General features: G+C 36.3%; 1 protein-coding gene across 19 annotated transcripts in view; it reads right to left on the reverse strand.

Moving 5' to 3' along the window:
* LOC102229610 (membrane-associated guanylate kinase, WW and PDZ domain-containing protein 1-like) overlaps positions 1-24,412 on the reverse strand; it is a 102,940-nt gene that overhangs the window by 37,420 nt on the left and 41,108 nt on the right. For 5 of the 19 annotated variants that reach the window (XM_023340508.1, XM_023340495.1, XM_023340526.1 and 2 more), the window contains exons 3-8: positions 5,946-6,065; positions 3,575-3,763; positions 1,974-2,241; positions 1,633-1,680; positions 1,281-1,363; positions 687-725 (exon numbers count right to left, since the gene is read on the reverse strand). In XM_023340508.1, coding sequence (XP_023196276.1) covers positions 687-725; positions 1,281-1,363; positions 1,633-1,680; positions 1,974-2,241; positions 3,575-3,763; positions 5,946-6,065 — 747 coding nt within the window. The remainder of the gene's footprint in view (positions 1-686; positions 726-1,280; positions 1,364-1,632; positions 1,681-1,973; positions 2,242-3,574; positions 3,764-5,945; positions 6,066-24,412) is intronic. The other 14 variants (XM_023340602.1, XM_023340517.1, XM_023340500.1 and 11 more) reach the window with 7 other exon arrangements.

Below are 24,412 nucleotides of genomic sequence, written 5' to 3' on the forward strand. Positions count from 1 at the left end.
TTTAAAGTCCACGACAGTGCAAGCGATTGTATACCGTCATTACGTGGTTGTCCAGGAGGAGTGAATACTTCGCGTCAATGACTCTATGCAACCAGTTGGGTTCCCCTGAACTGGAAAATGTTTAGTTTTTTTTGACAAATTAAATTATAAACTAAACTTGAATGTGCAATGAGGACACTGTACATAACTGTTGTCTTCTAGTGATGTTAATACTTGTTAAATGCATAATCTGGTAATTTGTCAATGAGCTTTGTTTCTTCAAACACTCATATCCTAATCCAATAAACACCACCAAATAACAATCAGTAGCAGAATACGCAAAAATTTGCAGTTTTTCCATAAGTGCAACTTCTAAACAGATGTTCAACATACAACTAATACATTTCCTTACAATTGTGGCACTATTCAAGGTGACTTAAGTAGTTTTTTTCATTTATATGAAAAGGATTTATTACAACACACATTAATACAACAAAGAAATATTCAATTAAACACAAATGTACTTTTTGTGCGAAGTTTATATGTCAAAACAATGTCTCAAAGAACAAAAATACATAAGGGAATAACAGATTACAAAAAAGACAAGAGTTTTGATGACTGCCTTTTTCTCTATTTTGTCTACCTGAATAAGAAAAAAAATCCTGTGTAATATGTTACAGTTTAAACACAGAATCATAAAACCGTACCTAGATCACTCTCCAGGTCTTCTGTATGTATCCCTTCTTCTCCAATATTGAAAGCAGGATGAAACACAGATGAAAAAAAATGAGGAATAGAAAAAAGTATGTATGACAGAAAAAAAGTTGGTTAGGAATGGAGGAATCGAGAGCAAATAAGAAATGAAGTGACAATCCAGAGAAAGAAAAGCAGGGGAATAGGAGACCCATAGAAATGGGTTAATCTAAAATATTACAGCAGCCTTTTAGGAACCTGAAGTAGTGCAGCGTTTCCTTTTTATTTCACCACTTGATGGTGCAATTTCACAACACTGCACATAACTCAAGTGTCATTTGGATTTCATAAAGCACTACTTTATTACTATTAAGGAATATGTCAGTTCCAGTGACAGTAGCCTCATGAGAAATCTATGACACATTCCCAACACATGAAATGTTGCAAAAGAAACCAAATCAAAGCTTGAAAACATTATTGGAAATCAACAAAGGCATCACTCAAAACACAAGAGGAGACCTACGACTGAGAGCCCATAATGTCTTTAAACCACTACACAGAACTGTGCATATACAATGTAATGCTCTAAATAATGTTTGGAGACTTACCATCATCATCACACTCTTCCAGAGGCCGGGGGGCTTTGTCTCTACATCGAGGATCCAGCCAGGATGTGGTCTTTGTGTTGTGGCTGAGGAAATAAACAACACAACACAATAATTCAGCAGCAAGCAGACAATCTGTCATATCAAAGCACAGCAGGGGCACCTGAACACATCAATAAAAATTAGACAAAAAAGAAAATATGTCAGCAAGTTTGCAGAGGACAGACGCCGCCTGCTGCAAACACGGAAGAACATTGGGGACACAGGCAAAGGAAACCATAAACAACCTGATTTTTTTGTCTCTACTGCTAGGTGAAAACAAATTGTAATTTGGTGATAGCAGAAATTAACATACAAGCTCTGAAAACACACAGCCATGTCCTGGTGGAGAGTCTTTGCCGTGCTGCAGAGGACAGAGAGGTGGAGGTAGTCAGGTAATCAGGATGTGATCTCCTTTTGAGCTTGGGACATGCAGGGATTAACAGGAAAGCGGTTGCGCCCAGGGGGCTGGGCAGGCCGACAAACCAAATCATTGTGAAAGACAGGCCAATTGGCCAACAAAAGCAGCAAAAGTGGAAATAAAACAGAGTGCAAACACATACAGCAGAGGCTAAAAAGAGAAAGACTTACTCAGGCACTGCCAAGGCTGTGTTCAATAGACACAACTTTTAAACAGTTCAAAATGTGGATACATACTCTATGAAGTACAGTTCCCCGTTCTCGGTGTAGGCCATCTCCCAGTTTTCGGGCAGCGGTCCCAGAGGGTCCTCTGGAGAGACTTGGGGCTCTGCAAGTGTCTGCTGCCCGCTCTCTGCAGTGGAAGTGGCTGCATTGTTCAGACCACAGGGTAGAGCATTATCACGCACGGGGTACGGCCGGAGGATGCCGCTGCGGCTCTCGTCCTGGTCGTTAGGGTTACCTGTGCACAACAAAGGAGAGGGGAACAGACTACGCACTAAGGATCCTGGGTGACACAATGAGCATGACATGGAACAAGAGAAACAGGAGAAAAAAAAATCATAGTTTGTTTTGTGCATGCAAGATGGAAGAAACAGACATGCTCACTAATTTCATGCAACTTCAGTCACATCAAGCTCCCAGAAATTCCCTTCCCCCAGTTTACCTCTAGCTTATTGCTAGTGGAAGTAAAGGAGTAACAGGATATGTTAATTCCTACAGCAAAGGTCCCTAACTCAATTTGACCCCCACCCATTTTACCTCTCTAGCAGTAAGTGTTTTTCAATTTAGGCTAGACCAACCCCTATTCCCACTTGCTTCCCCCATTTTGGCTAGATAAACTCCAACACTTCTCCAGGCCTTTCACTGGCTGCTCAAATGCAAATGTGACGCAGGCAGCCCGGCAGGGGGATAAACTGAGTGAAAAGATTTAAAGCATCAAAGAAGAAAGAAAATAAAAGCAGATGTCCCTCACACTAAAACAGGTTGAAGACAAGCAAGGGAAATACAGTTGTTTGCAAGAGTGTTCATACCCCTTGGTCTTTTTTATATTTTCTCCACATTACAGGGACAAGTTTAATACTGGGATTGTATGTAATGTACGGTACTATCAAACTAAGTAGAGCATGATTATGTAATGAACAAATAATATTTTCTACATGTAAATACCTAATACATTTGTATTTCATTTGCACAGCATTTGCTGAATACATTCATATAAATTGCATCGACAGACAAACTTTGTGTTACCTGTCACATAAAATCCCAATAAATACAAAAATTTTGTGGTTGTGATGTCATAAAATGCAAAAAAAAGTTGACAAATGAGATTTTTAGCAGTTATCTTTGGAATTGTTTGCAAGTATCAGTCTGTAAAACATTAGACATTAAAAACTCTTCTGTTGCCAGATGCAGAAATGCAACACATTTAGTCGACTTATTGAGTAGGATTTAGAAGAACATAAAGGTTGAGGCAGAATAGAATCAGAATAAATAAGGATGTGAGTGATGTGGTATGGAATTCATCTCCACCACAACCTCCTCACAGGCAGATGGCAGTGTTGGGAGGAAAAGATTCTTCATCACAAAAACATGATGTAACTGCCAGACACCCATAATCCTACAACAGAGGAGCAAACCACAAACACCAACACTCTCCTTCTGCAGTCCTCATCATGTTCTTGCATATATGCACTTAAAGGGCATCCCAAAAGAAGTACGAGTTGTTTAGGAAACTCAGCAGGGATGGAGAACACTACACATGCAGAGACCAAGAGAGCCAAACAATCATGCACTTTGACAAACACAAAGAGACAGGAGGGGTGCAGCAATGCCCTCACCTGTAAAACTGTTGTTCATTTCCGTGGCCTGGTCGTCATCGTCATCGTCAGCAGGCACTACATGGACTTTTTGCATGTCATGGTAGGACTTGGTGCGCTTCGGGGTAGACGGATGGGAACCCTCATCACTGAGAGTCACTGTCCCAATGATGGGCTGCCTTGGAGGCTTTGGGGTCCCATAATAGTTACCTAGGCAACAAGGAGAACATTAGCATGCTTGAAAGACGGAGAGGGAGAGAGAAGGGGATGAAGAAAAGAAGCCAGGGATAAAAACAGGCAGTGCAGGGGGACAAAGAAAAAGCAGCCAGGGGATCTGCACATAATCTTGTGTGGAGAGTAAGAGACACGAAGTCGGACTACAGTGTGTCTACAATCCCGAGAAATAAGCAGCTGGTGAGAAACCCAGAGTGTTCCCGTTTGTGTTATGTCTGTACTATAAAAACCCTGAAAGCATTGTGGCTCAACTTACAATATTTGGTTTGATCAAGCTGAAACTTAGGTTATTATTATTATCTAACCATCCATTAATCCATTTTCTTACACCCTTGTCCCTAGTGGGGTCAGGAGGTGCTGGTGCCTATCTCCAGCTAACGTTCCGGGCGAGAGGCGGGGTACACCCTGGACAGGTCGCCAGTCTGTCGCAAAATTATTATTATTATTGCATTACCAATTTTATGAACGATCAGACTGCCTCAACCATGCATGTGCATGCATGTTTGTCCTTTCATGCAAGCAGCCATGTGGGAGCTGATTGTGCAAAATTCAAACAGGAAATCCTGCAAATTTATAATTTACTCAGTGGAAAGTAGTCGACATGTTTCAACCACTTTGATCTTTCACACATCTCTGATGGATGACATGATGGTTGCGTAGGCCAGAGATATTTACAAGTAATTTATCCAAATTCCAAGCCACGTCTCTAATGACTGAAATAAATATTTTTCTAATCCAACTTAATATTTGGCCACTTTGTTGGAGTGTCACTGCACTTATTACCCACAACTACTTTAGATTTTCATGACTAAGATCCTCAAGGGCAGCAATTTTCAGTATTAGTATTAATGTTTGCCAGTACATGAATAGGGTTTTAAACTCTGGCTGTCGTTTCAATATTAAGTAGTGACCCTTCGTTGACTCTGAGGTAGAATCATATTTGCTTACAGTGAACACTGTTTATTACTGTCTTTCCGAGTTTAGTTAAAGCCAAATTAGTTGTTACGATGACTTGCACACAGAACCTGCGTGATGTTTGTAAATTTGGTCTCGGTTTACCACCATTCACTTCTCTCTGTGTTGCTACTTCACTGAATGAGACCACTCACTATTCAGTAGGATTAATCTCTCCCCCCCTAAAAAACACCTGATAAAGTACAATATGCATGCTAATTTTAGGGTAGTTATCTCAGCAATGCTTTATTGCAAAGCTACACAGACCAATTATTTGCCCACGCCTAAGAAGCTTTGGCGTATCTGTTCCAAAAAATTTATGAATAAAGCCATATAAAAGGTAAAGGTAGTTTTATTTATATAGTGCATTTTCAGCAACAAGGCAACACAAAGTGCTTTACATGAATTAAAAGGAAATACAAACAAAATAACAAACCAAAGGAAAGAGCAAAAGAAGAAAAATAATCTAATGTTGATCTTAAGTATGTAAACTAGGTGCTCCTATTCAGGGTTGCTCGATAGTATCCTCTGGTATACACTAAAGTGGAGTCCAGACTGGTTTGCTAATGCAGATACTATGAGATATACTGTATATATATACTGTATACATATATATATATACTATCTCTGAGAGTCTTGGACAGTCATCCAACTATCAAAGATCTGTTGTACTGTGCCCGCCTGCTGATGTGTGGAGTGCCACGGACTCCTGTGGACAGGTATTTGACATTGTCTGTGTGAAAGAGAGTAACGTGCCAACACACAGCAGAGCCAGTGCCAAGCAGATTAATGTCGTAACATTTTCTCTCTCTCTCTCTCTCACTCTCTCACCCACACCCGCACAAACACACAAATCTGACTTAGCAGTGCATAACGCAAAGCCCAACAAACAATCAACCACCCACATGTTTTACACACACAGGTTTGTGTCAGTCTGAGACTTAGCCTTGCACAACGATGTCCTAATCAGAGTGAGAGGGGCAGATGTGGAGAGACCTGCTGTCTCCTGGATGAATCTCCCCCTCCCATCATGCACAGTCTAATCAGAATCAACTGAGTACACTGTCTTACAGCCTGCCTACATGCAGGAAAAAACTAAATATGATGGCTGCTATGCTCACCCGATCTGTAGAGAATGAGGACACCTGCTCTATCGTGAGTCACATGAAGTGCCACTTTTGATTTTTGTCACCGTTCTCCTCACCTTCATATGTTCCTACTTCCAGTAGTGTGCCACTCTCCTCCAGTTGTAGGAAGTCCTCCACAGACAGGAAGTTGTAATCCAACCCTGGGACCTCTCCGTCTCGAGGGGGACGGGTCGTACCTGAACAGGAGGAGAAAATGCAAATTTCTATCAATATGATTCACAAATGACAATGAAAACAGAATTATTGTTTGAAGAACAACAAAACGTTTTCTTAGCACCTACAGTCGTGATAGTCTGTCGCTACATCCCAAGATTCCTTCAGCTGTCTGAGATGAGTGTGAGCCACCAAGAGGGGCTCTGAAATGAAGACGGTGTGATTGTAATTCAGCACCATCATTGGAAGCACACTGCCTGCAAATATTATGTCAAGAAATTAAATCAAGGATTGCATCTTGAGCAATCGCTTTGTCTCATGGGAACCTGCAGTCTGCCAAGTCCAGGTCCAAGAAAAAGGTCACCTTAAACAGCGCACTCATGTTCATTCTGTAAATTTGCTCTTGGTGTAAATGTATGGATTTACTATGAAAATTGTGGTTTTGTTCAAATCTGCTGATCTGCGGTTATTGGATTAGCTGCAGTATGTAATAATTTCCTTGGTGTTTTACTAATTTCACAGTTGGACCATAAACTAAATATAGACATAGATAGTAAACAGTAAATCCTTTCAAAATTTCGTTGAGACTCTCAGTCAACTTCATAGTTTCAAATTCCCTGTAAGGTCGTACTGGTTGAACAAGTAGTGATTAATAATTAGTGCTCTGTGGTAATTTGCAGTGCAGTCAGATCAATTTGTAGGTGAAAGCTGACACCAAACAGTGGAGACAGGGGATATTATGTCTCTGACATTGAAAAAACCCAAACAATGACAAGGCAGATGGTTCACATAAGTTGAATCTCATCTGTAGTCACGGCAGAAGTGCTTAAAGGAACATAGAATACACTCAGTCATGTATATATTTCAAATACATATCAGCTTTAACTCAGACATACCACTGTTTGACAGCTTGAAGAAAAAACAGACATGCTGGGTTGATGGCATTGTTAATTTAGAATAAAAAAAAAAACAGTCTCTCCAAAAATGAAGAAAAAAAAAGACTTCCACTTCTGATATTTTTTGGTCCAAATGATTACAAAAACAACATATTCACACAAACATTGCATTACTATTAAAGTTATTTCACCACCTTCAGCTTCCCTTGTGGCTTCCTTGATGCTGAAAATATATCTGATGAAATATACATCATTATATTTAACACAGGAGGTCTGATAATATGTTTATATATGGATGTGATCTACTAAATCTCAGATAAGTATTTTTCACTGAGATGCTGTATTGGTCCCATCAATAAAATTTTTTAAATGACTGATGGGTAGATTATTTTAACACCTAATGTCACAAAATCCTTGCTATCCTGTATTAGTGAAACATTTATGTAGTATTTTCAACAAAATTGATCAACACAAGCAATTGAATATTTTGTGATTGAACTGTTGAAACTTTATATATGCAAATATATAAGCAATATGATTTGCTTTACACTTAGTAGGGGAACATGTCTATAACGTAAAATGTTTAAGAAAAATAGAGACAGACAAAAACAGGATTTGGCAAAAAATATCATTTACCTTTTCAAAGTAGAACAAATAGAGTGGTGCAAACTCAAACTAAGATTGTATTATTGTCCAAAATTAATTTAGATTTTTTTTTTCTCTAGTTGAGCAGCCTTAAGTTATACTAAATGATCCTATTCATCCTCAGAGTAGAAACAAAGTACACAAAAATGAGTCTTTCACACAATGATGAATTTTTCTATCCACACAGCGTGGGAAATTATTGAATGGCTTATTGGGCACAAAAATTTTGTGAATTATGCATCCAGTGGATTTTGAACTCATTAGTTCTCCGCTAAACAGAAACACCAATGGGGGACAATAGACAAATGTTTCAACAACAAAATCGAAATAACAACTGAAGAATTGTATTTGTGAATGTGGTTCCTCGACCAGCAGATAAATGCCAATAGATGTCCAACCCACAGAGAACTATTAACACAATTCTCACATTTCATGATCAGGCTCAATGAGTCTGTAACATATTTAACAAAATTTTATTGACTAGTATTTTTGTTTTTTTAGGTTTTGTGGATTCATAATGAAAACTGTTGTCAAAATATTTCTCAAAAGTATACAAATAGGTTATTTTACATAAAAGTGTGTAAACTTAGTCTAAATGAAAAAAAAACACTCAAAGTTTTTTGAAACATCAAGTTCTCCAACCTTGAACATTTTGCATTGAGTGTGTGTAGATGAATGGTGTATTGCTGCTGTGCCAGGGCCAAGGGAGTTACTTTTGCCTTAATGTCTCCACAACTAATGACTACCTCTCCATCTGGGGATGAAAGTTTAATGCTCTGTACACAGTCTACAAATGGCTGTAAATGGCCAAATAACTGTAAGCAAAAACATCCAAAAAATAGGCCAGGCTCCCATGCATTTGTAGTCACCTCAAGCTTTTCTGACATGTCACTGAGTGAATCTTAATTAGTGCAGACAAAGCAACTGCATAGTACAGTATGAAATTAAGTGATTCATTATTGGGCCATTGCTGCAATATTCACGTACCAATCCCATTGCAGCGACATATATGTGCAGTTTGCATCTCTAAGTTTATTGTCCATATCACAGTTTTTTTTACACGTGCAAAATATTTGCCGCAGATCCCATAGGCTTCAGTATTTGATGTGTAAAAAGAGTATGTTGCAGCACAATAGTGTAACAAAGATATAAAAATGTTAACCTGATGATGGTCTTGGAAGAGAAGTCAAAGAATCAGCGAAGCAATAAGGCTCTTTTTTGGGTTCAACCACTCTCACTGTACAATTAAATAATATATTCTCCTCACTGTTGATAAACCACAGATACATACAGACCATAATCTAGCACTTTTTCTTATTTTTGTAAGGATAAGCTCACTAAGCCTTCTCATGTCTGAATGTTTACTTTGGTCTTTCCAGTATGCCAGCTCATACTGCATCCCTGAAGGTACATCCAGTCCACAAAGCACTATATAATGAGCTAGCTTTAACTAAGCCCTGCTCCATCCCACACCTGCAGTGTTAAGAAAACACAGATATTCTATTTCTGTTTCTATATTTGGAAAATTATACAAAAGATAAACTGGCAATACATAATAGATAAACTGACACAGTGCTCAGACTGTGAACATACACAAATCCCTCACACGAAGAAAACAACATGATAAATCATCTAACAGTCAGTTTACAGCAGCAGCACACAAGCCAAGCACTGCTTTGTATTCACCTCAGCAGAGAGAGATGAGATGAAAGTGAAGGTGTCTGGGAGTTTGAATCATTGGAATGGGAGGTCCCCTGATAAAAGGCAATGTTTTTGAAGCTCAGCGTGCTTTAAAAAGAATGTCTTCTGTTATCGCAGCCATTTTCACCACAAACAGTGTCTCGGAGAGGCAGACTGATTCAAGTGTGCCAATATGAGAAGCTACTGGATAGTTATTTACATCATTGTCACATCAAGCCATCCATTATGGACTCTCAGCCATTCATACATATCAAATAAATTGATGCAGCAATAAATCATCCAAGACCTTTCTGTCTTAAGGTAAAAGGTTAGAGAGAAGAAGTCAGAATAATTTTGGTTTCAGATTGTCTTAAACATAGCATTGATGCCACGACTATTTGACATAATCGGTGACCACAATAATCTGCAAACATCACTATTTTTGGTCAGCATATAATTTCAATGAATTTATCTTTCATTTACCTAAAAATAAACAATGAATTTAACAAGGGTCACAAAATTGTCCCTCCAAGTTGCAAAGCATGAGGAGAATCCCCGAGGTACAGTCAGCAGTGGTACATTTGAATGGGTCTAAATATCTGAGTGCTGTATGGGAGTATTTAGAGTTCGCCAATGACAGTCAGAAGTTTGGATGGCGATAAAAATGCCATGCATGATGAGCAGCAGAAAAGTAAACACCCTGGGACAACCGAAGAGCCAAAAAAACACACTTTTGTGAGCTGTTGAATGTAGTTTAAAGATAAAGTTGTCTAACTTTCTTTCTGCAGCGTTTTGCTTAGAATAACTGTTTAACATTTCTATGCACCCTTGATAAGTTAATGAGGCGTCAGCATGAATTAATGTGCAGACTTTGTGCATCCGAATACATTTACATCATACCGTTTTAATCGCATCTAATTGTGTAGATAATGTTAATATCTAAATGAATCAGATTTAAACAAGGCAAACTAATAAATAATACATACAGTTAATAAATGCAGGTCATTTGTAATTTACATGGATTCTGAAATCTCAATTATTACAATTTGAATAGGTTTGATAATAACAGACTATTTTCCCTTTGTAGATGCACCATTTTCATGTCATTCACATTATATTTGACACCGTGAAACCTCATGTTCCTTGGATTCTTATTATTTTCTAAAATTAAATAATGAAATTATCAATTACATATGTTCTATTCAACTGTTAAAAGGTTTATTCCCCATAGCTGTAGTTTTGCGAATTGAAAAACCTCAAGACCTCAACTTTTACATACTTCTTTTGCACACAAGCAAGAAGACCCACAGCTGACCAGTTTGCACTGTAATATGTGTAAATAAATATTACATCATCTAATGCTATTCTGCATAAGAAAAACCCACAACTTTGTTAAGATATTGTGAAAAACTTCCCTTAAAACCAAAAGATTATGTTTGCTAGAATCAAACAATTCAAGTTGGGTAGAGACTGTAATCCCAGCTGAATGTCAGACAGTCAAAAAACAGAGAGAGCATCACTTGTTTCAGAGAACAACAGTAACAGTGGGGTCAGGCTCATCTCATCACTATCATTGTGGTGAGTCAATAAGAAACAATGACAGGCCACAGTCAGGCCTCGCTCTGATGTACCAACTTACTGTGACAGTCATCAATCTGTGTATTGTTCACTCACCGTTTGAGAAGTGTCTGTTTCTGGATGAATAGAAAATATAACACAAACGCACTTGATCTGTGGCGGTGTTGGAGTGCATGTCCTTTTGTGAGCAAGTTCTGCCATCAGCATGAGAAGTGCTGCATTTTATACTGCTGCCACAGATGAACAACATGCTGCAGTTCCTATTTTTAACAGTGGGTGCTGCAGTAGAAAAGATTTGTCTCAAATCAACAAGTGGTAGCTGGTTAAGAATCTAAAGGAAGAACGTTTCTACTGTTAACTCCACAGTATGATCTTTCACACTTAGCGTTTGAAGTTTACAGAAGATTTCAAATCAAGTACTCCTTTTGTGGTTATGATCAGCTGTGCATTTTCCCCCTAAAAACAACACGCCCTCAGATTCTACCCTGCTGCATTCCAGTTTGGCAAGCGCCACATTCACTGCCTGCAGAAATTTACAAAACCGGATTGTACACAACAAGATGAAACAACAGAATCCCAAAAATGAGAGAGAATTTTTATTTTCATTAGAAGTTTAAATCCATAGTATTTGGGAAACTTTCAGTGAAACTAGATGACTAAGGTAAAATATGTTGGTGTCCTTCTTCCTATGCGTTTCTCATAATATTCTCCATTTGTGGATCTTTCCTCCTGACGGTACTGGTGTGCCTGAGTCAGATTTGTAGGCCACTTTGTTCACACACATTTTTAGCTCTGCACACTGATTTTACATGGGACTGAAATTCAAATAATAGACTTTATTATCCATGAACCACTTTGAACCAATTTGGCACTTCACTTAGTATCCTTGTTCAATATGGAATAAGTGCCTCAATCTGTACTTCATGATGCCATCTATTCAGTAATATACATCAGTGCCTCCTATAAGTAAATATTTATTTTTCTTTGATCTTCCCTGAATATTTGATAACCAAACCACTGCAGGGAAATCAGACCAGCCCACCCATCTCCATATCTCAAATAAGTTTTTGAAAAGGGGATTTTACATACTGCAAGTCAAGTGTAAGGAAGTCAGCAGCTGTGACTGTTAAAAAATATATATATATTTTTTTTTGTTTGGCTGGGGTTAGTAATGCAGTGTTAGTTGTGATGCTCATGTAGATATTGCTACTAAAACAGAAGGATGCTAAACAACTTTAGAAGCTCTCTAGGAACACATCACCTTACAGTACAGATATTAAGTTCAAGAGGCTGCATGTCTTGTGCTTTCAGACTATAGCTTCATAGCATACTAATCTCACTTAAGCCATCACAGAGAGTCTCTGTAGAGTGATGATCTAATCATTGGTCAAAAATCCTGCAAATGTCTAAAGCTACACAAATGATCAGAAAAAGCACTCTCCCAGGGTATTTAATCTATTTACTTTTGTCCATTATTTTGTTAAGGTTGTTCAAGCTGTTGCTAGAGCTCACAAGCTTGCAAAAAAGCTGTCCATGATGGAATAAAAACGTCTCACTGAAATGGCATTATACAGTATATAGAAATAAAGTTGGGAACAATGAAAAAATATTTATTCAAACAGAAATATTTTTAATGAACACATTAATTTATATTGTAAGATGATGACAAGAGATACCCAGGCTCACTATTAATCATGATGGAGAAAAAAAATGGTCTGAATTAAATTTTACTGAAAACAATCTACAAGGATTTCCTGCTGAGCTGTTCCATTAAGGACCACAAACCACAATTTATACAGAGGTCAATGTAAAGTGCTTTTGCTGCTACAGCTCTGAAGTCCAGCATGTTTTGTGAAATAAACATTGAATCTTGTATCTGGGCAAAAGACTACAGGGTTGTGTCTGTTAGGAAACAATCAAGTACATATTAACTAACAGGTATCATTTGTGAAAGCTGTCTGTGGTACAGTCAGGAAAAGGTACAGCAATGATGGCATCATGGTAATTTTGTTTAACAACTTTTCAAAGCAAAGAAACAGTTCTCTGCACCATCTGTCTCTGGCAATACAGCTGGATCTCAGCACTCCGTAAACCTTGTTGCAAGACAACTGAGACAGTCAGACACATGGGAATTTTCAGGTATAATATACAAAACCAGAGGCAGTAAGAAGCAAACGTAGCTGTGTGAAGTAAATGTAGCTGTGTGCATCAGTGACCAGGTACATTTGGTGAATATTTTAAAATAAGATAAAGCAACATTTTATGTCCTGGTGACATTATCAGAGCAGTATGTCCGGGAAGCACCAACCAGTCACAGTTACATGTGAACTGCTGCAAAATATAACATTTCTGGCTAAGATCAGTTACTGGCCACATGTTGTGCATGACAACAATTTTCAACCTATTTTCTTTTTTGCTGTTGTTCCTTTGCAGTGTTTTATTATTATTATTATTATTATTATTATTATTATTATTATTATTATTATTATTATTATTATTATTGTTATTAATGCTGTTCATGTAATCATTATTTTTTAATAAATCAGCCAAAAAAACAACTGGCAAGTGCAAAGTAATCTCAATATAAATATGCGCTTTCAAGAATATCAGAGTTCAGTGTTCTGTATGTGGATTGCTTTTACTTAAAGAATGATTTTATATTACCCTGAGAATTTATGAAATATAAATAGGCCAACCAAGGAAAAATAATCAATTTACTTCAGTGTGTTATTGCAATGTTTGGTGTTACCAATTCCAAGTCAAGCTGTATCATTAAAAAACACAATATTTTTGCAAGTAAGAATGACCATTTCTGACTTTTGTAAACTGGGAATCATGCACTTAGCAATGACAGTAGTGAACATCAGGTTAGAAATCTCAAGGCTAAAACACAACATAAATATTTTTACTGTAGGATCTCAAGCTCAGGAGGTTTTGTGTTGAACAGGATGCACACTTAACATGTGTATAAGTGTGATAAAGATAGATAAAGAAATATATTTATTGCAATTTTAACACCAAAAAATATTCAAAATATTATCTTGATTGGGTTCAGGGGTCTAAAAGAAATATAAGAGGTAAATATAAAGCCAAGCAATTTGCCAATCAATCAAACATCCCAACATCAAATTAAAACCTAAATTTGTTTATATTTTATTGACTCCAATGTTAGTAAAGGCAGATTTTCTGTTTGAACTTGTGTCTGTTAAAAAAATCTTACAACTTATTAGGAAATTACAGGCTCATTTCTGTGTAGAAAATGCTTGGGCCTTTGTGTGTTGTTCCCCCAAACTGAAAGATTAGAGTCAGGAAAGATGAAGCTTCTGTCTCAACATCCCAGCAAGGTTCAGTTCAGCTGAAGTATTCAACAAACAAAGGGCTCTTTCATAGAAAGCAGCTAGTGTTTAAACCAAAAAGGACCCACAGCAGAAACTCAGATGAAAGTCAAAAGATTATTTTAATCAGTCAAATAAAAAAGGTAAAAAGCACAAAATCTCTACACATTTTTCAAGTCAAAACTGTAACTCAAGCTAGATTTGAAAATATAAACACAAAACTTCACTTTGAATTGTATGAAAGATGCTTTTACATTGCTTATGGTTTAAATACAGAACATGTTTCGGACGGATGGATGGACACAGGTGTAGATTGTGATTAGTGTGATAGACTAGTGGCCTATTCAGGGTGTAGTCTGTCTTTTTCTCACTGTAAATAAATTTACAATTTTTCATTTTGCAGTAACGTTTTTTAAAAATTATAATACATACCTAAAAGCAGTAAAACCAGTATTTTTACTCTAGGCTATGAAAGAATATCAGAAAAAGCTTAAGCATAATTTCTAATAGTTTACAAGGTTTGTAACATAGTACTGCTTAGACTTCTATGGCCTAACTCTGTCCATTATGTGACAATTCTGATAATAAAGTGGAAAAGGGCTGTGGGAGGAATTAAGATTTTTGAGTTCAGTTTATAATGAAAATATACTCCTAATTTCTGGATCTATTAAGTTGTTTAAGAAAATGTATTGATATCCTCCCATGCCCTGTATAATATGAGAAAATAACCTTCCTCTTTGGTGGACTTTGCTTTTCAGTGAAATGCAGAAACATGATTTGACCACTGTTGTTGTGCCACCTTTTCCCACATAGTAAGGAAGTAATTTAATATAGCTGACTTATTCAAGGACTTATAGCAGGCAAATGCAGGAGACAGTTTTGAGGTGTGACGAGGTTTACACTACAAAACAGATGTTTTCCACACATGATTGGGTTTGAAGCCTAAACATCAACATGAATCCATGAATCCATTCCCAGAGGGATGGAAGGAGATGTGACAGGGAGCATCTGCCAAATGGTGGAATAGCATAAAAAAGGAGATGGAAAGGAAGAAAGAGGGTGAAGGCAGGACAGACACATGCCAGAAAAAAAAAACAATCACCTAATGGGCATGTGAAATCTGCGACTAGCTCACACTTTCTACCTCACTGTCTCCTCTTAATGAAAAAAACAGACAAACTGAGGAATTAAACATGCAAACAACCCCATTGGCTGCTTACGTGGCACTTACTCTGCTTTTCATGTTATCAGGTTATTGTGGGAATCAAATCCCACAATTTGATTGTGACACAAAACAAATAAATCAGGACATGTTTACATATGTTTGCGTGAGTGCAGTATTGATCTGAGCACTGCTAAAAGGATAAAGGGTTTCAGGCGAGCCTGGCTTTGTCTCCGTCACGTCACCAACATTGTCTTTACAGTATGTCCATGTGTCTTTACAGCTACCCCGTTTAAAGCTTTGCAGAAATAGTAACGCTAAAGCAAAGAGCCTTTGCTGGGGTCAGCAAACAGCTTGACAAATTTGCAGCACTTTGAGAGAAAAACTGCTGAATTTAGTAAACTCAAATGTTTTTGTAGCTGCTTTTCTGTGTAACATCATTAAAGCAGATTAATATTATTTGCAATACTAATACACTAATGACAGCTTAACAATGGTATGGTTGTATTTCAATTCACCTATGTTGAAATACAACCATGTTCCAATCGACACAGATCAGCTTCCCAGTCTCTCCTGAAGGAAAGCACATTTCCACAACATGATACCACCACTACCATGTTTCATGTGGGGAGTGTTATACTCAACATGACATGCAGTGTTAGTTTTCCCACTTTTAAGAAAGCTAATCTAGACTCAACTGCTGGAGCAACAACAATGGTTGTTAAAATACCACCGTATCATAACAGGAAGGTACAACTGAGGCCAACTTCATAAGCCTTCATACTAGTTTAGCCAACTTATATAGCATTTACAGTAAACACACACGGTTTCAGGGATGCACAGCCCAAAATCAACAGTCATGAAGATAAAGACACAAAAGAGCAGAAGTGTAAACACACATACAGCATACTGTAGTCTGTTTAGTCTGTTAGGAGTTTGAACTAAAAATATAAGGTTGGTAAGGATAGGATCTGTCCTCACTGGCAGTTCATAAAAAGCTTCAGAGGCAGGGGACCTGTGTCCCTCAAGTAGCCTGTTTTGAGTGCCTGCTATGACCCACATCCTACCTCCTAATACTGGGCCACTTACATACTGTGACTGAACATGTATCATAAGCTGCAGGAACATCAGAACAGCCCTAAGATATTAATTACATACCTTGAGGTTGCACACAGAATGAAATAGGATCCCTATGGAGTAACTCAGGATGTGAATCTTGATAGCCATTTAAGAACTTCAGTTCAGAAACGCAACAAATATTCAAATAGAAAATAAATAAAATTGAATTTAATAAAACTAGAAGGACTGTATGAGACTAAAACTCCCAGCTCAAAACTAAATGATGTTTGAATAAAATATACACATTAGATTGCTTTAGTTTTTATCTGGTCATTCTTCATACAATATATCAATAAGAGGAAACACAAAAAATAAATTCTGACATCCACATGTTTAATCAAATGCTTTAAAAGTTACCTTTGAAATTGAATACGCAAAGAAAAATCTATTTCTTTTTGTGTTAATTTTTTTTAATTATTATTTTATCACCAGAAAACAGATGTTTATTAAAGATAAACATGATTTTACAAGCATTGAACATATGCTTTTAGTACATATAGCAGAAAGATAATTCACATTTCTTAAGCCTCTTAAGCTACAAATTCACACAAGCTCAGCAGATTTAAACTGAGAAGTGAGCTATTATCTGGGTAGCCTGACAAAATATTTTATTACTGATGAATGCCGTTAATTAGCCAAACCAGGTGAGTCAAATATATCCATAGGTATCATGAGATCATTTAAGATGTTCTGATGCATCAGTCATTCTAGCCAAGCCAACAAGCATTTTTAAATTAAATATCTGCATTCATTTTTTGCAAGAATAATTAAATAAGTTCATGGAATTTCTGAAAATGAACACAATGTTTTCCTACTACTTTACTAGATCATTTTACGTAAAATCTCTTCCTACTCACGCACCCTAAAAATCATTTTCTAATTTCCTTTCATCATGTTTCTCAGGCTAAAAGCAGAGAAAGAAAAGAATATACAGTATGTAGAAGCCATTAAACAGAATAAAACATCCTAACCTCACAGCTGACACATTGAACCACTGCAAATTAAATTTTATCCATACAAATTAGCTCAACCAAAACATCCAACCAAGTTGAATTTAATTTTATTTCTAATAGTACAATAAAAAAAATCTACAGCACAAACAAACAAAAACAGCACCATATCTCAGTCCATCACCTCATGGGACATGCCAAATAGTAAAAGGCTGAAATAGTATGACTCTTCTGAAAAGGTTTATCTTTTAAAAATCAACATCGCAGCAATGTTTAGCTGTGGACAAGGTATTATGAGAGAGATGAAAGCAAAGTGGAAATAACATTCATTCAAAATCATAACCTCTAGCAAACCTTCATGCATGATGGTGACAGGCTCATTTTTGGGTTTGTTTCACTGTGACATGACTTTGGCACAGTGAAGTAATGAAGTAAACCATGAACTCTATTGTGTTTAAAAGCATTCCTAAATGAAATGTAAGACCACCTGCCACCAGATGAAGCTTGTTTGATTAAAAGTATCAAAGAATAAAACAACAGAGTCACTTAACAGTAACAAACTTACTGTTAAGAGTTATTACTGATGAATGCCAAACCAGGCCAGTCAAACCTATCCACAGGCATCATGGATACAATTTAACCCCTACGTTAGAAGCAATCATGGAATTAAAGCTGCAGTGTGTAACTATTACAAAGAATATGCTTTTTACATATTTGTTAAAAATGTCACCACATTTCAACAAATATGTAAAAAGCATATAAAATGTTTTATAAAGGTTACACAGTGCAGCTTTGAGTTTTAATACACTCCCTGCATCTAGAGGTAGAGCCTAATAAACTAGAATATCATCAAAAATATTTCAGTAAAATTAATTAAAAAGGTAAAACATACATTATTTGCATCTGCACAAAATTGTAAAGGAAAGATAAAAAAGGCTTTTTAATGAAGAAATGCTATGGGTTGTTTCTATCACGGACAACATCCAAAAACAGAGTAAGACACAAAACAATCTTTACAAAAGGTGGTTTTAATGAATGCTGTATCTAAAAATTCTAATGGAAAGTTGACAGGAAGGAAAAAGTGTGGACCCTTAATAGAGACAACCACAGTCTTTATCTGCTTGTGAAGCAAAGCCCTTTAAGGGATTGAACAGACATTTCTAATGTTTGGGCTAAGGTTAAATATATCATTTCAAGAGTACACTTCAGCACAAGAAGAGTCTGACATGGAGATCTTACTTGTTATTCAACAGAAGAAATACAATTTTGCAATGCAGTTTAAATCGAGGTCCCAGATTCTAGAGAAGGAGTGAAAGGATACAGAATCCAACTTGCTTGAGGTCCTGGATGAGGTTTCCATAGTCAGTGATGATTTTGGATGCAATATCATGTGTGAGTGCTACAACCATCTAGCATAAAATTTTAGAGCAGCTCATGCTTCCTTCTGCTGACAAGCTTTAATGAGATGCTGATTTTATTCTCCAGTAAGACTTGGAATCTGCACACGCTGCCAAAGGGACCAAATACCTGCTTTATTGACCCTACGATATGTGCTAAAATGGCCAGAAAACTTAACTGACCTAGATGCTTCACTATAGAAAATTATTTGAGTATTGTCAAAAGGAAAATGACAGACACCAGATCCAACAATTCAGATGACCTAAAAGCCACTATTAAAGCAACCTGAGATTCCCAGACACCTCAGCAGAGCCGCAGGCTGATCACCAGTGCTGTCACCTCTGCACGCTGGTGAGACCCGAGGAGCCTCTGGGGATTTATCTTATGAATATGTAAATATTTTTTATGTCCCACCAACTACAGAGATACAGTAAAGTGCTCTCAATTTTGTTCTGCTTTTGTCCCGGTAACTAAAAGAGAATATGTTGTAACACTTCAGATGTTTCACACGCAGATCCTTTGTCTTTTCCCTTCCGTGACTTTTAGACTTATATTATGCAATGATGGGTCAAATTTTATTTTGAAAGCAGGAAAATTATTTTTACTCTTGAATGACAATGGATAGGATTAGAATTAAACTATTATTTCTATTTATGTGTTATATAAGTAAAATGAACATGTAAAAGACTACAAATTATGAAATGGTGCATTTTAATGTTCACACATTTTTAAGTCAAAAATAATAACTTAAATAGGTGAGATCAATTTCTCCATTGGCTCCCTTTTATTAAGATCCAATGGTGACAATGAAAGCTAATATTATATCTACTTTAACAGAGTTAGAAACCTGCCCCTAATTTAAATACCAACAACAATCACATCCTTATATCCAGGTGAAAACTGCCCTCCAGAGTATTAACAATAGACATTGCGATGACAGCACTATGTTGCCATCTGATACCCTTCATCGCCTTCCTGCTGTTGATGGTCTGGGGAGCTTCCACTTATTGTCTAACACTGACACACACACTTGCAGTCACACACAAACACATGCAACATCTGCTGTTTTTAACCCCTGCTGCTTTTATGTGTGAGCATGGCAGGGAGTGCATACAAGAACAAGAACTGACCTGAGAGTGAGATTAACCTTAGATGAAGGGATTCTAACTAATGTAAAAAAAAAAAAAACTGGTGTTTTCCTTATGAGAAAAAAACCCCAAACAGTTCTATTTAAATAACAGAAACAGCAAGAGGTTTGCATTGGACAAACATTTTAGTGAGTAACTACAAAGGAGTAACATGCTGTGTATTTAAAATAGGGCATTAAAATCATAGGTCCAGCACGGACTAGAATTTGTTTCCAGAATAAACAGAAGCTTTGCGTTGATGCGGAACTTGTGTTGTGAAAACAGAAAAAAAAAACGAAAATATGTGAACATCTTTTTGCAAGACAGCTGAACAGGAGCAGAGATGGCAAACAGCCGCAGAGGGAGTTAGGAGGGAACTCTCCTGGGCCTTTAAGCCAATTATCAGAGCTACATTGATTGAAGCAGCACTTTAAGGCCTCGTCTACACAAGCAGTCCCTTAATACACTGGTCAAGAGAAGAGAGTGTCTCAACCACAAATTATGCAAAGATAGCCATTTCCACCCATTATGGTGTCACAGGGACAAATCCTTTCAAACATGGTCATGTAAATATTATGTCTTTCAAATTGAAAGTTTTCAAATATTATAATATAAGGGCACTGACCAAGAAAAGGGCTGGTTTATTGATTCCAGAGTGAAAACATGACTTATTTGGAACAGATCAAGCACATTTTATGAAATAGTCACTAAAAAGATAATTAGCAGATGTAAAAAAGAGAAATGCATCTTAAGCCTGAAGTAGGCATTGGAGTTACAAATGTGAGTAATGAAGAAGAACCTGATTCAGTAGCTTTTCAACCTGGTGTTTGCACTTACCAAACTTCATTTTTACCCTCCAAATTCAGGTGTAGGACACAGATGGGGACCTAAAGGGATAGTTTTGATTTTGTGTTGGTTTTGTGATCACTATCAGTATTGGTTCCCTTACCAGAGTTTTTAGAGAAGTCAATAAATCATCACAGCAATAAAAAGTTAACAACTAGTTAGACAAAAGGCCATGTTTTATCATGTTTTGCCAATTTAAAACAATTCAAATAATTCCTATGAATGGGTCAGCCGGGCTAACTGTCAGCTTTTCATCGTTGATATGATTTTTTGTTTTCTACAATCTCAATTAGTCAATTAAAGGCAAAGGAGCCACTAATAATAATAAACTTAAAGAAAAATCAGACATCTCTTTAAGGCTCAGATGTTGACTGAAGTTGCATGTACGTGACAAACACAAAGATCTGTGACCGGATTTGAACTCAAGACTCAAGACTTCACTTGAAGTTGTGCTCTTAAGACTTGACACTTGACTCATGTAAAGGTGAAGGAAGGAAAATCCTAGGTTTATACATTGTTCTATTTTTGAGGTTGTACAAATAAAAGTAATATGTGACATTATGACATTATATTCAAAATAAATACACAGATAAATTCAAAAAAAATAATTTAAAATTCTCTAACAGGTATGCATATCATATATTCTCCGGTGAAAATGTCAATTTAATAAGACAAAGGAGTACATGATTGGATGTCAAAACCCGTAGTAATATAGTGTTAATGGTGGACTACACAACATACAGTACATTAAATGAGAGTTATTAAAGACTTACAAGATAAACTGGAAAAGATGACTTGTGAAAATCTTTTGTTTCGCTAACAAAGCCTCATATAACAAAAATAATTTTCCCAGCAAAAAGGCAATGGTTTTCTCTTTAAAACCTGCAGCTTATGTCAAAAAATAAATAAAAAAATAATTTAAATCCACTTTGTACGAACTTTTGATTTACATGAAACCTTGACGGACCTTGGGATGTTACTAAATATTACACTTTGACAGCTTGGCTTCAATTAGTACTTTCATACAACTTTAAAAGGGATGCTGGCTTATAATGATTTATGAAGAGAACATTGAGTGAATCAATGTAGTAGAGGCCCTTAGATAATGATTAAGCAAATAGCCACTCCGCTCCAGATCCTGCCTATGGTTAAAGGTGAAGTTAGAAGCACACCATGCTGAATTAGTGCGAATTAACTAAAATGGGGTTAAGGAAAGCTTCAACACCAATCTGTAATCCCTTATTGTGTTTCATGATGATACAAGACAAATTGAATGTTGGCAGATCTTTCAAAACCTCTCTTTTACTACAATTTCTGGTGGCACAAAAACTTCTCTATGAACAGTACATACAACTTTCAGTTTAACACATTTTCATAAATAAAAATCTGGAGTAAAATGAGGCTTAAATCATTTTACTCTAATGAATAAAATCTAAGCAGTGCTAATGAGGACATATTACTCAATTTTTATAATTGTAAAAAAATCACGTAACAATACTTATTACCTTGGAATGAATACTTTAAATGAAAACACTGCATGCTTCCCTTACCCATCTGCCCATTACACCCCAGCGCACCTTTTGTGTTATTTGTGGTCACTATTCTTGAAGGGGAAAAAAGGGATATTCAGTTTTGTAGTTTGCCATTTGAGCTGGAGCATCCTACAAGCTGAACCAAGCTAAATTTCTTCTCCAGGTATCAATGCAACACATATAACAATATAATCTTTTTTGTCTGTCTGATAAACTCTCATTATTTTGTCTATGAGAGAATATTGTATCTGTATTTACGTTTAAGCAATAATACAAATACAAGTGTGTTGCATTTGAAATATACCAGATAGTTAATTCTTCTACTCACTCAAGTAATTTTCCACAGGTCCTTAAAACCTTAGTAATTAAGCTAGGGATGCAGCCAGTGATTATGTTAATAATCGCTAGCTATAAATAAAACTGAAACATTGTGCAGATTTTTTACTTACCACCAAATCCAAATAAACAAATAATTCAATGTATAAATAAATATTTTCTTCCTAAAATGTAATAACATAGTATTTCTTCAGTGAATGTTTGAACATTTGTAGCAAAGGATGTTTCTGCAGCTAAAAATACTGTAACAAAAATTTGTGAAAAGCTCAACTCTTTCTGCTTGACTTAGAATCAACTTAGTGTAGTGGGGATCAGTTGATTATATTTTTTAATTCACCGATTATTAACTGCATAGCAAAATGTGCTTAATAGGATTCTTTTTTTATAGAATTTGAAACAGGTGAAACTGAAACTATGCCACTTGAGGAGTTCTGGGTAAAACATATTTACACTATTTCTTGACATCAGTCCTGCATTGAACACCGATAAGTTGAAAAATTAGACAGAATTGTCTGGTACTGTGTGGAATTGGTTGAAATCTTAATTAGCAGACCAGGGCTACTTTGTTTCATTTGGCAATTATTAATCTAATCAAACAAAGGTCTGGCATTCCTCAAGGCTCCATTTTCTGGCCATTTTTTGTACATCCATTTGTTCCCTCTAACTATGTTTTCTTTCAGTGAAACCACATGGATGAACAGTTATGAGGCCCATATCAAGAAGTTAACAAGTCATCATTTCCACCAGCCTAATGCATAAAAGTCAGAAGCTATTTTTTACAGTCACAAAATTATAAGATTAGATATCAGAACTCAACTAGACTAAAACAGCTAAAAAACAAATGAAGAAACCTGCCATTATGGAATCAAATACAATTTTATCATGTAACTAAATCGGTTTACTACTCACTTAAATCACTGTCAGAGTAAATGGTTGTCCACATAAGCTACACAAACACACACACAAAGTGCATGCTTTTATTTTCTATATTAATTTTTAATAATGATGATAATAATAATAATCAGGTGCCTGCAGCTCCCCCAAAGTTCTGGATCATATTACACTAGTCACCAGTCTTACACCAGTCTTAGTCTTTGTAATATTATACATTTTAAATACATGTCATATTTATTGAGCAGGTACGACACTTAGACTACTGAGGTTATAGGATAACTGTTCCCTCTTGTGTCCTCAGGTTTGGAACTAATCAAAGCGAGGCATCATTTAGTATCTATGCTCTTAAATTATGGAACAAACTCTCTGAAAGTCTAAGAGGTGCAGAAACCTCTGCCTATAGTTTTAATCAAGACTTAAACGTATTATTTACTTTACCAGATTAACTTGTAGACATATTCTTGTTAATGTTTTTCTTGCTTTGAATAAAATTTTCTTTACATGTATTTTTTTATTTTTTTAGGAAACGCACTGAATTGCCTTGTGTATGACTGTACACACTGGCCTAGACTAAAAGAAAAAAAAATATTTGTGAAATTGAGAAAAATGTTTCTCAACTTAAGTTGTTCAGCTGAATGTAATATGTTAGGTTTTATTTCTGAGGTATTTTATTGGCACAATAATTTAAATATAACAAACATTACCCAAGTCTCTGATTACGGAAAGTGTGGCATTCTTTCTCATGTAACCTGTTTTATGTGTTTTGTTTTTTACAAAATGGACCTCTAGCAGGTTCCTTGTTGTGATTCATTGAATTAAAAGATGATGGAGTTGCCATTAAGAGGAGGTAAGAAAGGGGGAGAAAACCCAGA

Source organism: Xiphophorus maculatus, chromosome 1, assembly GCF_002775205.1.
Source record: "Xiphophorus maculatus strain JP 163 A chromosome 1, X_maculatus-5.0-male, whole genome shotgun sequence".
Classification (NCBI taxonomy): domain Eukaryota; kingdom Metazoa; phylum Chordata; class Actinopteri; order Cyprinodontiformes; family Poeciliidae; genus Xiphophorus; species Xiphophorus maculatus.